At 35.7% G+C, this 26,948-nt stretch overlaps 1 protein-coding gene and 1 non-coding gene across 4 annotated transcripts in view; one reads left to right on the forward strand and one right to left on the reverse strand.

Annotated features, from left to right (window-relative positions):
* Nucleotides 1-26,948, reverse strand: part of KMT2E (lysine methyltransferase 2E (inactive)) — a 95,903-nt gene that overhangs the window by 60,081 nt on the left and 8,874 nt on the right. For 2 of the 3 annotated variants that reach the window (XM_037164923.2, XM_037164921.2), the window contains exons 2-3: nt 9,927-9,999; nt 6,857-7,041 (exon numbers count right to left, since the gene is read on the reverse strand). In XM_037164923.2, coding sequence (XP_037020818.2) covers nt 6,857-6,927 — 71 coding nt within the window. In that variant the 5' untranslated portion in view covers nt 6,928-7,041; nt 9,927-9,999. The remainder of the gene's footprint in view (nt 1-6,856; nt 7,042-9,926; nt 10,000-26,948) is intronic. The other variant, XM_037164922.2, reaches the window with a different exon arrangement.
* On the forward strand, nt 12,953-13,075 carry LOC119063558 (U6atac minor spliceosomal RNA). The gene has a single exon (XR_005085208.2). It is a non-coding gene; the product is annotated as a U6atac minor spliceosomal RNA (small nuclear RNA).

Here is a 26,948-nt window from a genome sequence, read left to right on the forward strand (position 1 = left end):
CCTATGCCTCCATCTTGGCTGGAAGTGAAATGGAGACCACGTTTCATTTAACAATTGCCCTCAGTTTATCACATGGGGCATTTTACTTCATTTAACTCATCTTTAACAAAAACCTGGCTCTTCTGACCTATGTGGCAGCATGGATCTAGAGCTAGGCAACTCTGGGTTCAAAGCTACCTCTATTTTCTATTAATTATGTAATCTTAGGTAAATCTGTTATCTCCTTGAGCTAAATTTCTTTTGTAAAATGGGAATAATACTTGCCTGACTTTTTGCTGGGAAGATTTAAGAGGTCTGTCTGTATGGGTATACTGAGCTCTGTATTCACTATCACAAGTGGAAAAAATTAGTATGAAACAATTGAGATATTCAGCATAATTCTAAGAATAGTTCTAAACAATGCTAGGACATTACTTTAAAAACCCTTTTGAATATTAAGACAAAACCACATTTAAGTGAAAGTACTTCCTAATTAGGATAAGCAAATCACTACATTAAAAGCAGCAGAAAGTATTAGTTTCTTGATAGTGGATTAGGTGTAAAGAATCATAAACACAAATGTTAAGCATTAATGAAAACTGAATAAATAAAAAGCTACTAGAAACATTTTATTATACACAAAACATTTTAGTATCTTCAGTTATATACTTTCGGGCTAAAAGCACCCAACCACTTCAACAATTTAATAAATTCTGTCAGCAGGTGGCTCTAGTGACACTGAAATCACCATCAAATACTATAGTAAAATATAGGTGGTGAAGATGAAATGAATCTCAGAAATTTGGAGTCAAAAAGAATCACATTAATACTTCAATCCAAGCTCTCTTTTTCAAATAAAGATATTCAAAGTTAAAAAAATTTTAAAGGGCTCACTAGTATGTCAGTGGCAGGCAGACATAACTGAAAACTCAGATCTCTCACTTTAATACTCTCAGTCAAAAAATAAGCATTTGCTACATTGCCAGCCACAGTACTAGGAGCCCTCCCTTCAAAATGGTTCATCTCTAATTTACACATGGCACATTTACTAATTTGTCTATCTCAACCCAAAATCCACTTACTTATATAAAAAGTTCATAATAATGATTTCAAATGAGAGCAAGGAATATTTGGTAGTTAACAATATCAAAAGAAACACAGCACTTGCAATCATGCTCCCAGTCTCTGAGAGGGAAAAGTAATTTGGCTTTTCTTTTTTAAAAAAGGCTAGGAAAGAAGAAATGTAACATTCCCCATTTATATCTCTTCCCACTTTCCAACTCTAAAAGAGTTTCTTCTCTTTCTCTCTCTCTCTTTTTTTTTTTTTTTTTTGCTTATTTAATCAATTTAGGAATTCAGATGGTTGGAAGGACCGAAGTAAAAGAGGTAAAAAAGAATAGAAGATAAAAAACATATAATTCTCATGAATAACTGAACTCTGGCTCAAATTTCCTATCTAATCCAGTGATAATAGACTCTAGGTTTTCTTTTACATTCCTTATTTTGAGCAAAGGCCTGAAAATATGATTGTTATTATAGTCATTTATTATGCCGAATTTACTACTTCTAAAATTGAAACTACTACTTACATAAAACCATATATCAAAACAAGGCAGTTACATTATAAAAATCAGTCTTTGTAATATTAGTAAGGAAGCTGTGGCAGAAAAGGCCTCAAATCAACACATCATTAAATTTTGCCTCTGCCATTTATCTGCTCAGTGACTTCAGTCCCCTCACCTATATATTGAGAATATCTGCATAGTAGCTGTATCTGTATCCTTCTTATTCAGAAGAAGGTAGACTGTTATGATCTCACTTTCACAACGGTTGGAACTAGCCTAGGCTTCACTGTTCTTTTCTCCTCTGAGTCCTACCCCTTTATTCCTCAGCCTACAGCTTCTCCATCCAATACAGTAAGCCACTACACATAGATGCTACTGAGCACTTGAAATCTGACCAGTTAAAAATGACAAGTGCTGGAAGTATAAAATACATAGCAGATTTTAAACACTTAGTGTGAAAAATAAAACACAAAACATTTCATTATTTATACTGATTAGACGTTAAAATGATAAGACTCTGTCTGGATACAGTCAGTTAAAGAAAAGATTTAACAAAATTATTGTCACTTTTTAAAAACCTTTTTAATATGGCTACTAGAAAAATTTAAAGTATACATATATCTCACATTGTATTTCTACTACACAGTTTTGACTTTTCATCTAATTATAATTTCCTTAAGAGTGAGGATAAAAGCTTACACTTTACCTTTGTAACCTGAACCTCTAGAATACCATTCTCCACAAATTTGATGCTTATAAATGATGATCCAAAATGTGCTATTTCTTGGATTGTTGGTATTATCCTATGAAAGTAGGCTAGAAGGAAGAAGTCTACTTCTAGTATTAGCCTCATTTATGGACAGGCAGTTAATTAAAAAACTTGACAGATATAGTTTCCTGGTAAGAAAGGTATTCCAGTTGTTATCATTCTGCTTATTGAGTTTTTAAAAAATATTTATACTCAGTTCAGTTTTCTCTTTACATATATCCTTACCCATTCACATTTTCAACTGTACCACGGATTACACCAAACACTAGTGAGAAAACCAGTCAGTCATTATGTTACCCTGTATGATGTTCTGGTATTTTTCAAATCTCAAGACAAACAAAAGAGAGATCAAAGCTTCCTGCTGAGATCTAAGAGTGGCTAATATGCAGCTTTTTATGGTATGTTAGAGTCTCAACGATAGCCATTGGCTTTTCGTTTTCTATTCACCAACATCTAGGTTTTGATTTGTTAAACCTATATATAGTAAAAAGTTATTTTTAAATAAAACATCTGTTAAATTTGAGTATGAAAATGTTTATAATTGCTTAAAAAAAAGCTTAGGCTAGTAAAACAAAATTTTTATCTTATCAAAACAGATATCCCTAAATCATAGACTATTAATATTCACTAATTAGTTATTCCTAAAGTATTTAAAAACTTTTTTTAGCCCAAATATTCAGGAAGAATCAATTGTTAGCAAAGTAATGAAGAAAAAGGAGTAAAATACAAGCTCCTTAACTCTAAAGGGAAGCCAAAACAAACCCAAGATTTTCAAAATTTAGTGATGAGAGGAAGACACATATGTAACAAAGAATAAATTGGATTTGGTGAGAATAATGACTTGTATTTTAGACATACAATAATCCAAGAGAAAATGTTACTGAATAAGGAAATACTGAAACAATTTAACAAATCCATTCTCCACTGGTCCTGAACCAGACCCTCAATTTCCTATGTATAAGATGCTACAAATAGACTAGATGAAATCTAAGTGATCCCAAAAAAATCTCTTTTATAGCCTTAAAAGAGAGTATAAATTTGGTCCAGTACACTAATTCATTCAATAAATAGTAACAAGTACCTGGCCCTGGCTGGTGTGGCTCAATGAATTGAGTGCCGACCTGCAACCCAAAGGGTCATCAATTTGATTCCCAGTCAGGGCACATGCCTGGGCTGCAGGCCAGGTCCCTCGGGGAGGTGGGGGGGGTGGGGGGGGAACAGGCAGGGGAGTGGGGGCTGTGGCAGGCAGGAGAGGCAACCACACATTGATGTTTCTCTCCCTCTTTCTCCTTCCCTTCCCCTCTCTCTAAAAATAAATAAAATCTTTAAAATATAAGTACTTCCTAAATCTTAAATTAGTGTAATTTATTAGTGATACACTGTATCTTAGCAGTACAATTTTTTTTTTCTCTTTTAAAGCAACTAACATAGCCCTGGCCAGAGTGGCTTGGTTGGTTGGAGCATCCTCCCGTGCACAGGTCACGGTTCAATTCCCAGTCAGGGCACACACCCAGTTGCAGAGTATACGGGTCCAGTTTCTGTCTCACATCAATGTCTCTGTCTCTGTTTCCCTCTCTCTCTAAAAAAATCGATAAATGTATCCTTGGGAAAAGATTAAAAAAACGTAACAAACATATAATTATTAACAGTATATAGTCACATGAGTATACGATGTAATTCTCTTTTTACAAAACATTTTACTTTGAAACAATTATGTAGCTTCACAGGAGGTTTACAAAGAAATGTACATGGAAGTCCCATGCACCCCATCCTCCAGCAGTCTGCATCTTACACAACTATAGTCATCTTTTGATTGTGTATTTGAAATTGAAAGAAAGCAGCATGTTAATTATATCAAAAGTTCTTATAAAAACAACACTGACCAGGTGGTTCAGTGGGTTAGAGCATCATCCCGTACACCAAAAGGTGGCAGGTTCGATTCCCAGTAAGGACACATATGTAGGTTGTGGGTTTCCATCCCTGGTTGGTGTGTGTACAGGAGGCAACTGATCAATGTTTCTCTCTCCCCACCCCTTCCTTTCTCTCTAATTCTTGGGTGAGAATCATAAACAAACAAACAAATAAATAAAACCTTTTTCTCAAACAGCTCCAAAAGCTTATGTTTCTGTCAAAAGGGGAAAAATATGATTTATGTTTTTTTCAAGTTTCCAGGATTTAAGTGTTTTTTTTTTTCTGAACTCCCAGGCTTTATATTTAAAAAGAGAATTTAAAGATTAAAAAATTAAACCAAAAAAAAAAAAAAAAGTCTGCTGGTTGTCCCAGAGTAAAAATTGGCACCAGCTATACTTTGTGTCCACTGAGTGGGGGGAACTATGCCTAAGTGGCATATACCTGTATGTAGAATACAAAAACAAAATTTCCTAAAACAAAATACTTCTTTGAAGATAGTCATTCTGTAATTACCTAAAAACTTGATAATTTTTCTGTAATAAAAATGACCATATTTACATCTGAAAAGATTTGGCTCCATAATATAAATCATACTTATATTCCATTAATACTTTATAAATGTTTTTAATAAAGAAAGTATGCAGGGGACTATTCCTTATACTGCTCTCTTTCTGTCTATTATTCATTCTATTTTAACTGTATAATTATGTGGTTTTTGAAATTTAATTTCATTATGAATTGCTTATAGTAGCCGTATCAGACATTCAAACAAGGCACAGGAGAGCACGTCCTCGTTAGTATAGTGGTGAGTATCCCCGCCTGTCAAACAAGGCACAGGTATATCTCACATGGTGGTACTAGACAAGTTACTCTCTAGTATATAAATAACATTTCATGAATTCTATCTTGTATTAATTGCTTAAAAGGCTAATTTTTAAAAATACTATTGTCCTGGCTGGTGTAGCTCAGTAGTAGATTGAATGCGGGCCTGCGAACAAAAGGATTGCAGTTCGATTCCCAGTCAGAGCACATGCTTGAGCTGCAAGCCAGTTCCCAGCAGGGGACACACGAGAGGCAACCATACATTGATATTTCCCTCCCTCTCTCCTTCCCTTCCCCTCTGAAAATAAATAAGTAAAATATTTTAAAAAATACTATCAAAGACACAAAGAATCTTTGATTATTACCGATAAATGCCTGTAACTATTATATGAATTTGTATCTATAAGATGCTTTACATTAAGACTAGTACTTCAGACTTGGAACCCTTTGCCTCTCAAGCTCTTCTTCCAGGTTCTTTCCTGTCTTAGTAGTGGCCCTATTTGGACAGTAGTCAACTGTCACAAGAGTGTCTTCTCTGGAAATCTATTATTTTACAATAAAAATAACTCATACACAATATAAAAAATATAACAGCTCTTAAAAATTACATTACAATAATCATACAGTTAGATAAACTGTATAGTACATTTTAACATACTACGTATTAGAGAGCATCACTGTCTTTCCTGATGGCATAAGAAGCAGGGGTAAAAATACTTCCTATGCCACTGGAAATGCCAGCAAAAGAATAAGAATTTTCATCCTTTCTGTATACCAGTTCTAGCAACCCTAAAATAAATTACCTTTCTAAAAAAACTTAAGTTAACTTTCTGGTCAATAAGAGTCCTATTAAGCAACTATATACTGAATCAGAGAACAAACATATCCATTGTTCCATCCTTCAACTTCTAATACTATCACTTGAATCCCTTACGATTCCCAAAAACAAATAATCAATTTTCACGCAATAACTTAGTGTCAAAGTGGCTGATCATTTGAAATCAAGATAAAACAAAATCTATCCATACAACTGCCTAGACCAAATAGACTATAGCCTAGAGGCAAAATAAGAACCCTTCACTGAATCCATTGGAAATGACTCCCATAAAAGCAAAAAATATCAAAATAACCATCCAGCAGAAAACATCCCCTTTTTCTTATTTAAAAAAGGCTTGAGCCCTGGCTGGGTGGCTCAGTTGGTTGGAGCGTCATCCTATACACCAAAAGGCTGTGGGTTTGATTGCCAGTCAGAGCACATACCTAGGTTGCAGGTTAGATCCCCACTTAGGATGTGTACGGGATGCAACTCATTATTTCCCTCTCTCTCTCTCTGAACCCATTCCTTCCCCTCTAAAGTCAATAAACATATCCTCAGTAAAGGATGAAAAAACAAAAATAAAAAATAAAAAATAAATAAAGAGTTGGAATTTTGTTTTTCAACTCTGTTGGTTATACCACTGTCCCGATACACCAAAGTTCTGAGTTCAATCCCCAGTCAGGGCACATACAAGAATCAACCAACAAATGCATAAATAAGTGGAACAACAAACTGATGTTTCTCTCTCTCTCTCTCTCTGAAAATCAATAAATTTTAAACTTAGTAAGAGATATATCATTCTGACTCAAAAATTATTTGTAAAAGTAATTTTAGTTAAAGGGATTTTTGCCTTTCATCTTCTGGTATTTCATTTTAGCCAAGAGTCTAAAATGAGAACAATATAAATGCAAATCAAGCACTGCTTTGTTGTGGTAAAATAACTGTATGAAATATTCTGCCTTTCCCTATTCAAAAATACCTTAGAATACTTACTCTGAGCCTGCAGCCATTTCCAAGTATGACGTTTCTGCTGTATCGACCCCCAATGGGATCACTATGCTCATGACGTTCGCCTCTGATAAATTCGATTACTATGGAGTCCTATGCATTGGTATCCAAAACACTGGGGCATGCCAGCCACAGTGCTCATTGCAAACATCTAAGTGCATCCACAAACCCTGTTTAAAAGAAAAAGGAACAAAAAGTTTTAAAAAATCATCTTTCTATCCCCAGCAACAGTCACACTATAACAATTAATAGTAAGTAAAAAACGTAAGGAAAGCATTCTTTATTAAAATATTGATTTACATTAGAATATGCTCAGGAAATCTCTTTTATTTATTTTTCTAGAATTACATGATGTGAATGTGGTAAAAAAAAAAAAGATTCATAATCTTCCTTAGGAAATGAATTGAGGATGCCAAAAGGAGGATCACTATAGTGCTTAGTGAAGAACGAACAGATATTGTATTATTCGTTTTTAAAAATAAATGTAATGTCTTATAGCACTAGTATCCAAAAGTAAGTTATCTTGGTTCAGTGTAATCTAAAAATAAATGAATATTGAGTACTTACTATGGACTAAGCACCATATTAAGCTTTTACATGGATGATCTATTTAATCCCCACAACTCTGAGATATGGATCTCCATTTTACCACTGAGGAGCAACAATAGCAAGAAAGGTTAAATAACTTAACCAAGGTAGCTCAGTTTAAAAGGTAAAACAAGATTCGAACCAATTCCATGCTATTGTTTATGTATATGGAAAAGGAAAGCTATTTTATTTGTAATAAAACCAACTGTGTTACAGTGGTTGATTATTTTCCATATAACAGAAACATATATACATTGAGGGGGGTTTTCTATGTCTTTATTGCAGATGATTAGTAGAGAAAACTTATATGCTTGGAATGTTTCGTAAAAAAATTTACCATAATGACAAAAATATATTCAATATCAACATCAATTTTTAAAATCTAAATTCACTGTATAACACTTGCTATATGTACAGTTTATGAAATATCTACTCAAAATCTTTTCAGCAATGATACAGTACAACTCAGGACCAAAACAGATAGAGATAATCCTATAAACATGAAAAGAGCAACAGCTGGAACCCTGTCATATTATACCTGAAATATTGAAAAGCAATTTCCTCAAATAGTAATTCTTGTATTTATCTTTAATTTTAACAAGTGAACTTGAGAGTTCCTACTCAGGTTAATTCCTATTTGAAAGACGATGCAGACTGTGAGCTCATACCTTATGAGGGAAAATACCAAAATAGAAAAATAAGGTGGTAATTGTGGTTTGAATCCCCCAAGAATACTAGTCTTTACTTTTAAACCATATCTGACTCAGGGAGAGCTACTAGATTACAAGTTATTATCATAAAATATACAATAATAGGCAATTGCACCTAAAAGTTTAAAACATAACCCCTGAACCTCTTTAGGCATCAGGTTCCTAATTTATAAAATGGGCATTTATCCTCTTAGTGTTTCTGTGAAGAAAATAATGAATGCAAAGTACTTCATACATTGCATTACACACATTTAGCAAATGGTAAGTAGTAGCCTCGTAAGAAGAGTTACTCATATCAACACACACACACACACACACACACACACACACACAAAATGTGGGTAGAAAAACTCTCTAGTTCTCATTTAAAGAGAATCTTCTAATAGTTTTGAAAACAAAGTAATTATGGTTCTTTACATGCCATGTTTTTAGGGCTTGTTCTATCAAATTAAAATCATCCTCTAAAAACAAAACAGAAGGAAAAAAGAAAAAGTTGTCCTACATTCTTTTCTGCACTTGTCACATTAATTACTTCATAAAAGCCATATTTATTAACCTATACAAAGCTATAAAATTTCTAAATGACAAAATGCAAGCAATATAAAAAACTGTAAGTTTGTTCTATTCAAATATTAAGTAGTTCTGTGTTTCTCTAAAATGCTGAAGGCTGGGATCTAACAACGGGTAACAATGACAATTTTTTAAAATATTTTTCTTCCTTTTGGTAGCTTCTAGTTGGTAGATAGTGTTTACTCAGCTTATCTTTATGTTAAATTCATTGCAAATCTTATATTTTAGGTATATGTTGTTAAATATTTAGTTGAGCTTCTTTTTTAGAAACAGAGGCAGAAAAAGGAAAGCAGAAATCAAATCATTATGTATTCTTTTAGGTAACTGAGTAATGTTTCCAACCTAAAAGAAACGTTTTAAATAGGTACTTAGCAGCACACCCTATTTGTATATATTGTATAAATATACAATCCTGAATAAACACAATAATTAACTTTTTTAAAATAGCAGTGAAGAGTTTGTCATAAGCCTATTTCAGACAATGGCTTATATCTGCGTGATTGCTGCCTGTCTCTCAAACCCTGTACAGTGCCTGGGACACAACAGGCACTCTACAAAGGATTGGTGAATGAATTAAGAGCACCAGAATAAAATTGTAGCACTGGCCTCAATATCAAATGAGTTATCAACCTATGTAATTAAGTGCTATAAAAACAACTATATGGCACCTCTCCAGAAAAGCATCTCTAAAAAAGACAGAAGGTCATCCCCAGGATAAAGACACATCGCCATGTGAAACAGAATCACAGACTCTGAGTTTGATTCAATAGGGAAGAACTCACAAGAAGATCAGAAGACAAGACGCCATGTGTCTTGAGACCATAAACTGGCAAATAACTTTACTATATTCATTAATACCAAAAAACTCTACAGCCAGAAAACTCACTGTTTAAAACCCCAGTTGATAGTTAATAAAATAATAAATTAATCACAGTTAAAGCACTGTGCCTTAACAAAAGTAAAATAAAAAGAGAAAACCAATGTAGTAAGCAGAAAAGACGTGAGCTTATAACACAAGTACAACTAGAGGAAAAACAATTCAATACAATCTAAACAATCAGCAAAAAACTTTCACATCTTGTATGTGAATCAAAACAAAACCCTGGTTATCCAACTGGCAAGTAAAATATATACAAAATACATTGAGAATAAATGGCAGCCATTAAAAATAATATAAAAGGAAATACCATGAGATGTCTGGTAAATCTGAGGTCCAAGAAAGAATAAATGTCTTCACAAAACCTGCTATCCAGAATAGACCTAGAAACCAAGTGAACACAGGAGTATTGAGCTGTTTTTAAATGGCATAAAATTATAGGTACTTTCATCTAACACGGCCCCTAAAACCAAAGGGACTCACGCAAAGACAGCAGCTAATTCTTAAAAAGGTAAATATATTCTTTACTTTTTTAGACATATAAATGTAAACACAAGTGAAGGCAACGATTAATGCTAGAAACCAAATCAAACTAAAAACAAACTGGAAAATACAAATTAAAAACAGATTTGGGAAAGCATTGGCAATGATGCCAAAACAAAACCCTAAATTACAAAAAATGAGTTAAAGGCAAGGAAAGCCATTGAACTAGAAAACACTCTATCAACTCTGGCAGGGTGGCTCAGTTGGTTGGAGCGTCATGCCATGCACCAAAAGGCTGCAAGTTCAATTCTCAGTCAGGGCACATACCTAGGTTGTGAGTTCTATCCCTAGTAGGGGTGCATACTGGAGACGACAGATGACTGTTTCTCATATCAATGTTTCTTTTGCTCTCTTGCAAAAAAAAAAAAATCAATAAACATATCCTCAGGTGAGGATTCAAAAAAAAAAACAATATCAGAAAAACTGGAAGACTAAAGCTACTTTTAAGGCCATGTTTAAAAAGCTCAGAAAACAAAAAAATATTGCTGAAAAGATGAATATGATACCCAAAGGCAGACAGGATGGAAATTAGAACTTTTACCTTCCAAAATTACAAATAAAAATGCTCGATCTAAAATAATCTCTCTGAGGAAAAGGTCAGTTACTACTATCTTTCTGTCCTTGATAAGCGCCTTACACAGAGCTCAAAAAATATTTAAAATTAAGTCAATGTTTGTATTTGGACTTGTATCACTAAGGGAATAAATAAATGGGTTAATTTTGAGCTGAACTACTAATAGAAATGAAATAAAGAAACTTGAAAGAAACTGTAAGATACCACAAACCAGAGACTTCATTTTAAATCAGAAATTAAACTGCCCTCATTATTCATTTAAGTTTATTTAGCTCTGGCTGGTGTGGCTCAGTGGACTGAGTGTCGGCCTACGAACCAAAAGGTTACTGGTTCAATTCCCAGTTAGGGCACATGCCTGGGTTGCAGCCAGGTCCCCAGTTGGAGGACTGCAAGAGGCAACCAATAGATGTATCTCTCACACATCAATGTTTCTCTCCCTCTCTTCCTCTCTCTCTCTAAAAAAGTAAATAAAAACCTTTAACAAAAAGATTTTTTACTTATAGTAGCTAAGGTATAATAAAAAGAATACTTGCTGCTCAGGCTCTATTACCAAGTTACTATCCATGAAACTGGGAAAAATCACTTCACTGTTCTGGGCTTCAACTTAAATGGTGTTAGGCTGATACTCTTACAGTTAAATCTTAGTCCAATCCAAGTACATTAACAGAATTATTCCTGATAATCAAAACAAAGGAATATCAGAATAAAAAGCTAAAAAAGACTGACAATGGAATGAATCATGAACTCCAACTGAGTATTAGTATTAATATTAGTATCGGACAGTGCTCTATGAGCACTTACCTGATACTCAAAACATTCTCAACTGAGGTTATAACAGTTCTAACTGACACTCAGTGCTTACAATGCTTAATCCTTACAAAGAGCCCATGTTGTATGTTTATTATCCCCATTTTACAACTAAGGCAGAGAGATTAAATGTGCCCAAAGTTCCACAGCTAATAAAGAGTAGAATCGGGATTTGACCCCAGCAGTCTGATTCCAGAACCCGCACATCAGTATGCTTGAAATTAAAATGTGCCAGATGACTGGTAAAATAAATAATCTAGAATTTACAATTATGGCTAAAAAACTGACAACTGCCTTTCTCAAAAAGAGGAGAAATTAAATAAATACACAAATGTCTCACTCCAGAACATCTGGCACACTAATAATCAAAACCCACCTTGTTCCTCCCCCAAACCTGCTCTACTTATATATTTAAATACATTCCATAACAATGTATTAAAACACTACAAAAGTAGAGCTGCATGGGTTTAAAGTCTAAATTTTGTGTTTAAAGTATTTCAGGGTTAGTGCTAATCACATAATAGAAAGGTACAGATCTTCAAATTCCCTATATTGTCAGGAACACATACCTCACTAGTAAATTGCAAACAATCCATAAATTAAGGGAACCATGCTCCAAATTTGAGATTACTAACGTATGCTTAAGTATATTCACTTACTTCTAAACAGAACTATTTGTGAAGCAAAGACCATCTATCTAACCATTTAAATATTAACTCAAAATTTTTTAACTTGAGCCTCCCTTAAATAGCCATTTGGCCCCTAGAAACAAAGAATTTCACCAAATCAACTTATAATAATATTTTCTTAGCAAACAAAATCTCTAAAAATCTGTCTTTTCGTAGTCAGGGGTACTGTTAGTGGATCTAGGGAGTTGAGAGGAGGTGAAGGAAGGCATGGGGGATAAATGTTGATAGACAGAGACATGACTTTGGGTAGTAAACACAGAATACAAGTGTGTAGATGATATGTTATAGAACTGAGCAACTGAAACCTGTACAAATTTGTTAACCAGTGCTACCACCCCAATAAATTCAATTAAGAAACAAAAAATGAAAACCTATATATAAATGTTCAAAAAGCACATTTTCTTGTCCTATGAGAGTTTCAGTTTTGCCCTGGCTGGTGTAGCTCAGTGGACTGACCATGGGTTGACAACCGAAGAGTCGCCAGTTTGATTCCCAATCACAGCACATGCCTGGGTTGTGGGCCAGGTCCCCAGTAGGGAGAGTGCAAGAGGCAACCACACATTGATGTTTCTCTCCCTCTCTCCTTCCCTTCCCCTCTCTCTAAAAATAAATACAATCTTTAAAAAAATTTTTTAATTTAAAAGTTTCACAGTTTCACTATCATGTTTAGTAAAATTCCACCAAACTGTAACTACTTAAAATTCAGTATCAAAGTAGCAACCAGTGTTGTATGAAAGGAGAGGTTAGCACTCCCCTTGAAAAGGATGGAAGAAGCCCTTGGCCCTAACAACACACATACAGTTAAGGCATTGCCACCTACTTTGTGGCATCTAACCACAGTTTTTATGAAGGAGAGAATCCTAGAAGCAGCAAGAGATAAGGGGACAGTTACCTACAAAGGAGTTCCCATCAGACTGTCAGCTGATTTCTCAAAAAAGACCTTATAGGCAAGAAAGGGCTGGAAAGAAGTATTCCAAGTCATGAAATCCAAAGACCTACATCCAAGACTGCTCTATCCAGCAAGCTTTCATTTAGAATGGAAAGGCAGATAAAGTGCTTCTCAGATAAGGTCAAATTCAAAGAGTTCATCATCACCATGCCCTTATTACATGAAATGTTAAAGGGACTTATCTAAGAAAAAGAAGATAAAAAAGATGAACAGTGAAAGGACAGCAAACTCACAGTTATTAACAACCACACCTAAAACAAAAGCAAACTAAGAGGTCAGATAGATAAGGAGCAAACCATAGAAAGGGAGATCACATGGAGGGTTAGCAACAGGGAAGTGGGAGGAGAAGGGGGGAGAAAGTACAGAGAATAAATAGCATAGGCAGTAGGTAGAAAATAGATGGGGGGAGGGCAAGAATAGTATGGGAAATATAGAATCTAAAGAACTTAATGACACATGGACATAAACTAAAGGGGGGAATGGTGGGGGAGGGGGTGCGCAGGGTGGGGGGGAATGGGACAACTGTAATGGCATAATCAATAAAATATATTAAAAAGAAAAAAAACAAAGTAGCAACCATTCAGCTTGCAAAATCTGTCACTTATCAATAATGGTTACTTACCCGTTTGAAGCCTTATTGCCTCATTTGTAAATAGGGATAATCACAGAACACAGTATATCGGAATTGTTTTAAGGATTCTGTATGGCACTTAAGTGTTTCCTATGATAACCAGGTAAAATTTCTGAGAATTACATATATATTTAGTCACTAAAAGATAAATATTGGGACTTCCGCCAAGATGGAGGTATAGGTGGATGTGCCGTGCCTTCTCACACAACCAAGTTTAGGGACAACTAAATATTAGCACCAGAGAACACAACCAGAACACGGAAAATTGAACTTTTCGGAAGTCCGTTAACAACAAATTCTTCAGCCCGACCGGTAAGGGGCGAAACCGGCGTCTCGTGAGGAGTTGCACGGGAGGGCTCCGGTCGGACGGACCCAGGCGCGGAGTCCAGACGCGCGAATCCAGACGCACGGGTTCCAGGCCCAGGGTTGGACCTAGTGAGCGACCGAGCAACCCACCGGGTGAGCGACTGCTGAGGAGCCGGTGGGGAGGTGGTGCTGCGTGTTGACTGCGGTTGCCTGTCTGCGGGCGAGCAGACGGCCGCGGGAGTGGGCGGGTAAAGGGCGCCCCCATTTCCCCGCTCTGACCACGCCCCCACATACAGCGTCACAACCCAGCGACCTGGGAGTCCAAGGCGCCGCTTCTCATATTTAAAGGGCCAGAACAGACCAAAAATGTCGCAGGAAGACCTCAAAGCCCCAGAGATAAATCTAAGCGACGAAGAAATAGCAAAACTCTCAGACGCACAGTTTAAAACACTGGTCATCAGGATCCTAACAGATCTGGTTGACTATAGCCACAAATTAGAGAAACATATGAAGGCTAAACTAAGGGAAATTAATGGAATTCCACAGGAAACCCATAGAGATGAAAAGGAAACTGGGACTCAAATCAATGGAGTGGACCAGAAGAAAGCGAATAATGGCCAAACAGAAAAGAGTCAAGGAGCAAGAATTCAAAGAAATGAGGAGAGTCTTAGGAACCTCCAGGACATCTTTAAACGCTCCAATATCCAAATTATAGGGGTACCAGAAGGGGGAAAGACACAACCACCAGTGGAAAAACTATTTGAACAAATAATAAAAGAAAATTTCCCCAATCTGGCAAAGGAAATAGACTTCCAAGAAATCCAAGAAGCTCAGAGAGTACCAAAAAAGTTGGACTCAAGAAGAAACACACCAAGGCATATCATAATTACATTAGCCAAAATTAAAATGAAGGAGAGAATCCTAGAAGCAGCAAGAGCTAAGGGGACAATCACCTACAAAGGAGTCCCCATCAGACTGTCAGCAGATTTCTCAAAAGAGACCTTACAGGCAAGAAGGGGCTGGAAAGAAATATTCCAAGTCATGAAATCTAAAGACCTACAACCAAGATTGCTCTATCCAGCAAAACTTTCATTTAGAATGGAAGGACAGATAAAGTGCTTCTCAGATAAGATCAAATTCAAGGAGTTCATCATCACCAAGCCCTTATTATATGAAATGTTAAAGGGACTTATCTAAGAAAAAGAAGTTAAAGAAACATGAACAGTGAAAGAACAACAAGCTCACAGTTATTAACAACCACACCTAAAACGAAAGCAAACTAAAAGAACAGCTAGATCAGGAGTGGAAACATAGAAATGAAGATCTCAAGGAGGGTTAGCAACAGGGGAGTGGGAGGAGGAGATGGGGGGAGAAGGTACAGAAAATAAGTAGCATAGACAGTAGATAGAAAATAGATGGGGGGGGCAAGAATAGCATGGGAAATATAGAACCTAAAGGACTTGAGACACATGGACATAAACTAAAGGGGGGTAAGGGTGGGGATGGGGGGGCAGGGTGGAGGGGAATGAAGGGGGGAATAGAACAACTGTAACAGCATAATCAATTTAAAAAAATAAATTTAATTTTAAAAAAAAAGAAAAAAAAGATAAATATTGGGGAATGATTCTCACTTATTATATTTATAAAGTTCAAGTAAATTAAGAAGTTCTGATCCATTCCAGACAATGTTTATTGATGTTACTACCTCAGTGTTTATTGAGGGAGTCTGGGGGTTGGGGAGAAGAAGAGAGAAAAAACATCAATTGGTTGCCTCCTGTATCCACCCTGACCTGGGACCAACCTGAACCTTGGTATTTGCCCTAACTTAGAATATAACCCACCATCTTTTGGTATAGGAGACAACACTCCAACTGAGCCACCCAGCCAGGGCAACAGACAAACCTTTTTATTACACACTGCCTAACCACTATTCTGTACAAGTGAAACTAACACAAAATACTGGGCTGGCCAAACAGTTCAATCGGGTTTTTTTCCATAAGATGGCTCTAGTAGTCCTTAGTTGTCTTTAACATCATTCAAAACAATTTTGTTAGACAGTATTGTGACAGCTGTCATGTCAGCATGTTTTTAAAAAAACATCAAAATTAATGAATTCTTGGGTATCCATGTTAATATTGAAGATGGAAGAAAATAAGCAACGTTGTTGGCATATTATGCTTTATTATTTCAAGAAAGGTAAAAACACAACTGAAACTCAAAAAAAAAAAAAAAGATTTGTGCTGTGTATAGAGAAGGTGCTGTGACTGATCAAACGTGTCCAAAGTGGTTTGCCAAGTTTCATGCTAGAAATTTCTCCCTGGAAGATGCTTCACAGTCAGACAGACCAGTTGAAGTTGACAGCTATCATTTGAGGCATTAATTTAGAGCAATCAATGTTATACCACACAGGAGAAACTAATATACTCAAAATATTCAAATCAAGCATTGGAAATCATCTGCACCAGCTTAGTTGTGTTAATTGTTTCGATGTTTGGGTTCCATATAAGAGGGAAAAAAAAACCCAAAAACCCTTGACCATATTTCCACATGTGATTCTCTACTTAAAAGTAACAAAAAGTTCTTTTTTTAAAAAACAAATTGTGATGGGTGATGGAAAGTGATACTCTACAATAATATGGAACAGAAGAGATCCAGGGGCAAGAGAACTGCACCACCACCAACCACATATACCAAAGGCTGGTCTGCATCCAAAGGAGGTGATGTGTATACAGTGTGACTGGAAAGGCTCCTTTATGAGCTCCTTTCAGAAAACCAAACGATTAGTTCCAAGTACTGCTCCCAATTAGACCAACTGAAAGCAGCACTCAACGAAAAACATCTGGAATTAGCCAACAGAAAACATGTAATCTTCCATCAGGATAACACAAGACCACATGTTTCTTTGACGACCAGGTAAAAACGGTTACAGCTTGGCTGGGAAGTTCTGATTCATCTACTGTATTCACCAGACATTGCAACTTCAGATTTCCATTTATTTTGTATAAAATTTCCATTTATTCTGTATAAAATTCCCTTAATGGAAAACATTTTGATTCCCTGGAAGACGGCAAAAGGCACCTTAAACAGTTCTTTGCTCAAAAAAATAAAAAATTTTGGGAAGATGGAATTATGAAGTTTCCTCAAAGATGACAGAAGGCTGTGGAACAAAATGGTGAATATGTTGTTTAATAAAATTATTGGAAAAAATGAAAAATGTCTTTTATTTTTACTTTAAAACCAAATGAAAAATTTGGCCAACCCAGTAACATTGTGGGGAGGTGGGGGGGAGGTCAACAGCCAAATCTCTTTATTATAAAATCTGAAAACAAATTTCAGTTATTCTCTTAAGCTAAAAATATGTATACAGAGTAACACTTAAATACCATATTTTGCTGTGTATAATGTGGACTTTTTTTGCCCAAATTTTTGAGGGAAAATTAAGTATGTGTATTATACATGGGCAGTACTAATTCCATACCTATATAAATGTTTTTTATTCTTTTATTTATGCTTACACATTAAAAGTGTAACTCTAGAAAGCAATGATGATGTCCATATGCAAAATAACATCCTGGAATACAATAATCTCTGTTGTTCTTAAATACAAATAAACAAAAAATTGAATTAAAAAATTAAAATTAAGGATTTCTTTTTCCTGAAAGTTTGGGCCAAAAACATGGGAATGCATTATACATGGCAAAATACAGTACATAGGCCATAGAGACCCCAGAACCCTTGTTATAGATTTTTTTGTCAAAACAGATTGGATTGATAAGACTAAACTCTTTAAAGAATATACCAATAAGCAAAATGGAAAAAGGACTCAAGACATGGACAACAGTGTGGTGATTGCTGGTAGGAAGGGGTTATAAGGGGGCTAAATGGTAATGAAAAAAATACAATAAAGATTAAATATAAATAAATTAATAAACCAATGACACTCCTTATGATAATACCCAATGAGCACCAAACCATCCCTATATAGTCAAGAATGAAGGATGCACTTTCCTAAAGCAACCAGTAGTTTTTGGAACTCCATACCAGTTTACCTTGCAGCCCAGTTTCCTATACCTTTAAGCTCACTATAGATTTGATATTAGAATCAAGTAAAATATCAAGAAGAATAACCTTAAAAATATATATAAACACAAGGAGTGACCACAATGTAAAACCACACACTTTGGTTCATAAGGATGTGTCAATGTTGGTTCACTGAATATGACAAATGTACCATAATAATGAAGAATGTTGACGGTGGGCAAGGCTGTGCCTGTGTGTTGGGAGGAGGTATGTGGGAACTCTGTACTTTCCACTCAATTCTGAGGTGAACCTCAAATTGCTCTAAAAAATAAAGTCCATTAGTTCAAAATATATATGTACGAATATGATACAGTGAACTATTTCATTGGCATTATTTAACGGGGTGTATTTCTACCAGGGTTTTGGGGAAGCTATTCTAAACCCTGATTCTGCAACTAGCTAAAGTACTGGAATACTCCATCACAACCCCAAAACACCCTCAAATTAAAATAATTAATTTTGATACTATCCGGTTGCTTATGCACTATTGCTATTATTTTTTATTAACATTTGTCATGTCACAGAGTGTTGGAGATCACTAAAATCTGTTGTAAAATCTAGTAAAATGTGGACTTTCATGCAAGTAGCGATTCAGTGGTTAAAATCTGGTTAGATCAGATTTTACAGGTATAAATGTACCATTTCTTTCTCCTACACATGCAAAACTGTTGAATGAGTTTAGTCTTTGTATGTACCAAAGAATAAAACTAAAAAAAAAATGATTTCATTCTAAAACAGTTACCTATTGCCCTGGCTGGGTGGCTCAGTTGGGTAGAGGGTTGTCCCATACACTAAAAGGCTGTGGGTTCAATTCCTGGTCAGGGCACATACAGGAGGCAATCAATCAATGTTTCTCTCTCACATCGCTGTTTCCCTCTCTCTAAGAAAATCAATAAACATATCCTCAGGTGAGGATTTTAAAAAAGGGAAAAAAAGTTACCTATTCCCATTTTTACTTGCCATATTGCCCACAACTATATATGTTAGAATATACTGCTCACTATATAATTGCAGAAGAAAAGGAATTTTCAAATTATAATAATCACATAAAATCTACTTGTACTTAAAAAGGTAGGGAGCAGTATAAGGTATAACACCACACACCTAATGGATTCTAAAACTTCAGGTAAAAGAAAATACTGTTAGCTACATGAGTAAGTTTTAAACTGTAATTTCAGCAGTCCTGGGAGAGCTGGGGATTAAGATAGTAGGAGAATAGAGAGGGAAATTAACAAGAGAAATGAGAGACAGCATGTTCTATATATTTAAAAGGAAAATTCTGAAGCTCCAAGTTCTATGTGGTAACCACCAAATAGGAAAATAAAAACACTACTTAGCAGTATAAAGGAACAAACAACTGATACATGCGACAGTTATCCAAACTCAAAGAAATTATGCTCAGTGGGGAAAAAAAGACAATCCCAAAAGGTCACATACTATATATGATTCCATGTATATGCCATTCTTTAATAATAAATTATAGAAAAGAAGAACAGATTAATGTAGTTACAACAAGGCAACACCAGAGATTCTTGTGGTGATGGAACTGTTCTATATCTTAACTGTGGTGGTGGATACAGAAACCCACACATGTGATAAATACACACATACACCTGACTAAAAAGTTAAACTGGGGAAATCTGAACAAAAATGGGTGGATCATTATCAATGTCAATATTCTGGTCATGCAAACAAAACAGAAACAGAGGCATGGGTGCATGAAACAGACTGACAGCTGTCAGGGGACAGGGTTTGGGGGCTGGATGAAAGAAGATGAAGGAGTTAGGCAAAAAAATATATATGTATATATGAACACAGACACAGACAACAGTGTGGTTGGAGCCAGAGGGAAAGCGGGGTGAAGGTAGGTGGAAATGGGCAAAGGGGATAAATGGGGACAAAAAGACTTTTTTTTGACTGACAGGCACACAAATGCAGTGTGCAGATGTGTTGTTGAGTTGTACACTTGAAACCTGTATAGTTTTATGAACCAATGCCACCCAAATAAATTCAATAAAAGATAAAATCATGAATTTGTATTTGTTTTTAGAAGATGTTACTGTTGAGGGAATTGGACAAAGGATACACAGAGTTTCTCTGTATTATACCTTATAACTGCACATGAATCTAAAATTACCTCAAAATTACAAATTTAATTTTATAAATTACATTACAATGGTGACTTTCAAACTTTTTTTGACTACTGATAGAAACTTCTCTACAAATGATAACATACACAGAAATCTAAGCATCTATTTTGAATCTAGAATAAAAAAAGTTTAATTGCCTATGCTTTTCCCAATGATTGCTAGTGTCAACTTGATGTAAGACCAAAGCCAGATACAATGAAGGCCATGAGTGATTAGTGATGCCTGCTAATGGGTACAGCAGGCATTTGTACCTCATATTTATTATGACATATTTTTCTGCCTGTTGTTAAAGAGGGCAGTATGGGTATGTTCCTGCTTGCACATCCTCCACATAACAGTTAAGTTCCATGAAAAGCCTAAGGCTTTCTGGAGAAAAGTATGAAAAAAAATCTTTGGAAGAAAACAATACACTTCCAAAAAGTAGTGTTAAGTCTGTTATAATTAAAAATCAAACAAAACAACAAAATTCCTGTATTTACCTTTTTTTTAGTCACATAGATCTCTTATATAGACTATTTTTTAAAAGATTTTACTTATTTTTAGAGAGAGGGGATGGGAGGGAGAAAGAGAGAAAGAAAGATCAATGTGTGGTTGTCTCTCATATACCCCCTATTGGGGACCTGGCTGGCAACCCAGGAATGTGCCCTGACTGGGTAATTGAACCAGCGACCCTTTGGTTCACAGGACAGCACTCATTCCACTGAGCCACACGAGCCAGGGCTCTTATATAAACTATCAATAAGGTGGTTTATTCTTGCTTTTTTTTAGCATTCAAATATGTATGCTGCCAGGGAAGGCATCCTTTTTAACTAAAACAAAGTTGGTAATATTTTTATTCTCTCATTCTTTACTCTAGTCTCAAGAAAAATAATATACTATTCACACTCTAGAATTATCTATTTCTTCTGTAACTATTTTGAATCATTTCTTTTAGACTAGAGGACTTGAGTCTTCTCTTCTTTTCCTATCTAAAAACAATGTGCATCAAATTTCTTTCCCAAATCTAATAGAGTTAAAACAAATTCTTCTGATCCATCTACATTTTACCTCAGACCGGGGCTACCAGAATAATTCTCTAAGTGGTCTCTCTCTAATCTAACTTGACCTTTAAACCAGTGGTTCTCAAACACAGACCCACAGACTGCTACTTTTCATATACCTGAGGTTCAGAGTTAAAAATGACATATTTCTAGTCCTCACTCCAGAGATACTGATTTAGTAGGTCTGGGCTGTGACCCGGATGTCCTATCTAAAAAAATGTAGGGGGGGCGAGGCTGGACATTCACTGCAGTGCTCTATTTTACAACTGCTTCAACACTGAACAGACTATACCTCAAAACTCACTAGTTTTGCCCTCTTGAAAAAAGCATAATATCTCACTGAGAGTCAAGTTCCTAATCTCAGAATTTACCAGGTTAGCTTAATTCCATATTAATATTCAAATATACAAATCTTTTGATTATGCCAGTTTCTTTCCTATTATTGGTATATCCTTGCTCACACTTTCTAGTTATTTTTGTTTATTTATATCCATCCCACCCAATAAATAAGTATCTTATTAAACTTGCAAGGATCACTTAAGTACCAATGCTTCCCTGAAGCCTTCTTGCTATCCCAACTTAAACATCATTGCCACAAAACCAGCTTTTGAGGTCTGTAGTAGATGAACCTCCCGAAGGACTGTTTCCTAATCTATAAACAAAAATCTGACCAGGTTAACTCAAAAAACTGTTCCAGCTATAAAACTTACTCTTCACTAATCTCTTCCCTTTGTAACCTCGTAAATAATGTGTAATTTTTAATCACTGGTTTACATTTAGACACTTTATTTTGAAACAGCTCTTAGATGCATAGTTTCTACAATTAAATCATCTATTTCACCCAATAGCAAGCACTAAGATATTTATACAGGGTTTGGCACAAATAACATCCCTTTTTTATTACAAAATCATAAGCATGTAAATCTGTAACACAACAATATTACACTAACGCACACCATATGACATTTTAGGTGAAATATTCAAATTAAAACTATAAATTATTATACCCATATTACCCTACCAACCACACTCAAGCAGGCACTACTTCTGCCAGACCCTGTAAATTAGCTCTAAAGCCTACAACACAGTGTCTAAGATACCACCTAAATTGATCTTGATTAAAACATACCCTTTAACACATTCAATCTCCCTCTTCCCCTTTTAGGTGAACATGAACATATATTTACAGCAAAACAATACAAAACAAAACACCTGCCCCTGAAGAATGTTAGTGATTGATTTCCTTCTGGAACCTTTTTTCCCTCCTAATTGCTTGTCTTTCCCTTATTATCCCAAGCTGTGGTTATTTCACAAGGGTCAATCCTGCCCATTATTACTCTCCATTTATCTAGCATTTAAACATTCATTTCTGCTTGATTTCCTATGCCCAGCCATATATAGGATATACATTTATTTAAAATGTTTGCCAGAACCCTGGCCAGTGTGGCTCAGTTGGTTGGAGCGCCATCGTGTGAGCTGAAAGGTTGTGGGTTCAGTTCCCGGTCAGGGCACATGCCTGTGTTGAGGGTTCAGTCTAGGTTGGCATGCATACGAGGGGCAACCAATCAATGTATTTCTCTCACATCCATGTTTCTTTCCCGCTCTCTTTCTTTTCCTCCTCAACTTTGGTGGGATCTTAGCCACTGTGTTCTAAGCTTTAGTGGTAATATATACATACATATAGGGTGAAGTAGATTTAATTGTGGAAAGTATGCATCTAACAGCTGTTTCAAAATAAAGCATCAAAATATAAACCAGTGGTTAAAAAATCTTGTCAGTTTTAACTCAGAATTCAAAACTCAAGCAGTTATTGCATTAATCTATAACTAATAGTTTACTATTAACATAAAGCAAATAGATTACAATATACCAAACAACTAAAGACTAAAATTTTTAAACTCCACAAACTGATCCAGGGATATCAGCCAACACAATTATCAGTTACTTCCCTTAGGAAATATGTGCAAGGTCAGCAAGCCAAAATTAGTAGCTACCAGGATACTTCACACGGAGGGCATTTAACTATTTGCCACGCAATGAATCTACTTTATTATCAGAATTAGACTGGTCCAAAAGAACAATTTTCAAAACAAATTTTTATTGTTGTTCAATTACAGTTGTCCCCACTTTTCCCCCATTGCTCTCCCCTGCCCCGCCCACTCCCCTCTCCTACATTCAATCATCCCACATCCCCGCCCACTCCCCTCTCCTACATTCAATCATCCCACATCCCCGCCCACTGTTGTCCTTGTCCATGGGTCCTTTATATATGTTCCTTGAGTTGACCCTTCCCTTTCTTTCCCCTGTAATCCCCCTCCCCACCCCCATCACTGTCAGTTTGTTCTTTATTTCTATGTCTCTGATTCTATTTTGCTCCATCATTTTGTTGATTAGGTTCCACTAATACGTGAGATCATATGGTATTTGTCTTTCACTGCCTGGCTTATTTCACTTAGCATAATGCTCTCCAGTTCCATCCATGCTGTTGAGAAGGGTAGGACAGGAGTTTCTTCTTTATTTCTGCTGTGTAGTATTCCATTGTGTAACTGTACCACAGTTTTTTGATCCACTCATTTGGGGATAAGCACTTAGGCTGTTTCCAGCACTTGGCTATTCTAAATAACGCAGCTATGAACACTGAGTGCGTCGGTTCTTTTGAATTGGTGTTTCAGGATTCTTAGGTTATAATTCCCAGCAGAGGAGAACAATTTAAATCTCATGAGAGCTCTGACTGGTGTGACTCAGCTGGTTGAGCCTAGTCTGCAAAGCAAAGGTCCATGAAGCCAGTCTGGGTGCATAGGAGAGGCAACTGATCAATGTCTCTCTCTCACATCAATGTTTTTCTTCCTCTTTCTCCCTTCTTTCCCTTCTCTCTAAAAGTAAATTAATATCTTTAAATCTCATAAGATAACAAAGGTTACTAGATCCTGACACACTACAATGTATCTGTTACATCCCAGGGACATGAAAATCTGTCATTTCAACTAGATCCTATAAATCCCACTGGACAAATCAGAGTCTGATTCTAAAAGAGAACTTTTAGATTTCCAAAATATTAAATGAATAAAGTTACAAAATATCACAGGATCCATTCTGTTTTAGATTTAAAAAAGAAATCTGAATTTATATATTAAAAATAGACTATAAGTCTCTGAGTTCATCAGAGTTAACAATGAACCATAAAAAATAATATATACATATAAATGTTTATCTTAGCCCTGGCTGGTGTGTCTCAGTGGATTGAGTGCCAGCCTACTCTCCACTCACCCTGTGAACCAAAGGGTCGCTGGTTGTATTCCTGGTTTAGGGCACATGCCTGGGTTACAGGACAGGTTCCCAGTGGGGGGGCATGCGAGAGGCAGCCATACATTGATGTTTCTCTCCCTCTCTTTCTCCCTCCTTTCCCCTAAGAGTAAATAAATAAAATATTTAAAATATATATATTTATACATATATGTGTGTATACATGTATATTCAGCATATGAGAAACACTAATGATGGGAATCAGACTGTTTTCTACAAACAACCACAGGCTTACAGCTGTAAAGCTTACTACTAATTATTACACATATTAACTTAATTCTCAAAACAATTCTATAAGGTAGATTCTATTATTATCTTCATTTTGTAGATCAAGAAAGTAAGGCACAAAAAAGTAACTTGCCCAAAAGTCATACAGAAGTGCAACCTAGTTTGAGTATAGTTAAACCAAAGCAGTGTGGCCCTAGAGTTTCTACTCTTAAGCTCCAGGCAATACTGCCTCTAAAAAGTACTCTTTGAATTATTTTAATTACTTTCATAATCTTAAGAAATGGGGGGGGGGGGCGTAAATAAGCATGTTCCAGTATGTCACTCCCTGAAGCTCATTTGTCAGTAGTTCTCCCAAAGTCCATGTTCTTATCCTAGATTCAAGGCTCACCATAACTTGATCCCAATTTCTATTGCTATAATTCCGATCCTAGAATTTTTACCAAATAACACGAGTTCTGGAAAAACCAACATATCATCTTGAATTGGAATGTACAGAAGCACTAAATATAGAAGGTCTGTCACATGATACTGTACAAAGACCAGTACTCCCTTATTCAGAGGATCCAAAAATAGTGTCTGGACTTCTCAAGAGGGGAGTCAGCATGATTTCTTAGAAAAGTATAAAGCACCAAGTATCAGAACCTAAATTTTTAATCCTTATTCAACCACGATCTAACTGTATGACCTTGGGAAATTTATTTAACCTCCCTAGGTGACAGTCTACTTGTAAAATACAAGGGAAGAGGTAGAACATTGTAAAAATCAGCTGAGATTAGTACTAAAATGCCAATTCAATGCCCCACTAGATGTAATTATGCAGGTCTGGAAGGGGGCCCAAGAATGCTCATTTTAATAAGCACAATAAGGCCACAATGAGAAATATTTTTTAAATATATATTTCACAAGTCATTCTGACTCTAGTTTCTTAACTTTAATCACCAAGACAGGGATTCTAGAGTAAAATAAGAGTCTCCAGTTCATCATGGAATTTGTCTTTTGTTTTTTCACCTTTCACCCGATACTTTATTTTTTTTTCTTTCTTTATTTTTAGAGAAATGGAGGGAGAAAGGGAGGGAAATATCAATGACTGGTTGTCTCTCATCCCCCTGCCACCAGGGACCTGGCCCACAACCCAGGCATGTCCCCTGACTGGGAATCCAACCAGGGACCCTCTGGTTTGCAGGCTGGCACTCAATTCACCAAGCCACAACAGCCCGGGGTCATGTAATACATAAAAAAAAAAAAAAAAAAGAAAGAAATGACGGGATAGATTTGGTAGTGCTACAAACTGAACTTTTACTCTCTTAAGACAGATGCAGTTGATTCAACTAATTTTTAAGCTAATTAAATACCTGTAAAATGCTAAGAATCTGCTGTATCCTTTCACTCACTATTCTGAAATATACTTTATCTTTATTTTCTCACAACAACATTTTAAATTTTAGAGACTATTATAATCTCCACTCTACAAGTATTCATGATTTTCAAAGTTTTCTTTTCAATCTCTGAAAATTCCAAAGAAACTAAATTAATAATTTTCATCCAATGTTACCCAGGGCCTGAATCAGTATGAAATTCAAATTATCATCCAAATTCACTAATATTTTGCAATCACTGAAAGAAAATATGCTAAATTGATAAAAGCATCATCATAACGTAATCAAAGTCTAAATGTTTTCCCTATTTCTTGTCTCTTTCTTGTCCTGAACTTTTCTACAATGGGTATGTATTTCTTTAATTACGTTTCAAAAAATATATATACTACTTTGCCCTATGAGTTATATTTGATGTTCTGCTGTATTCAATGTACCATCTCATCAACCCCTTTTAAAAAAGAAATGACTTGCACATATATGTATATAAAGAGCCTGTTTCAATCATTTCAGAAAAAAATATTTAAAAAAAAATTAACCTGAAGAATTGTTTTAATAGAGGAAGGAGAATAGCACAATAATTAAAATACATATTTTCAGCCCTGGCTGGTGTAGCTCAGTGGATTGAGTGCGGGCCTGCGAGCCACATGATTACAGTT

Source organism: Artibeus jamaicensis, unplaced genomic scaffold (genome assembly GCF_021234435.1).
Source record: "Artibeus jamaicensis isolate MK-2021 breed Jamaican fruit bat unplaced genomic scaffold, CSHL_Jam_final contig_834, whole genome shotgun sequence".
Taxonomy (NCBI): Eukaryota; Metazoa; Chordata; class Mammalia; order Chiroptera; family Phyllostomidae; genus Artibeus; species Artibeus jamaicensis.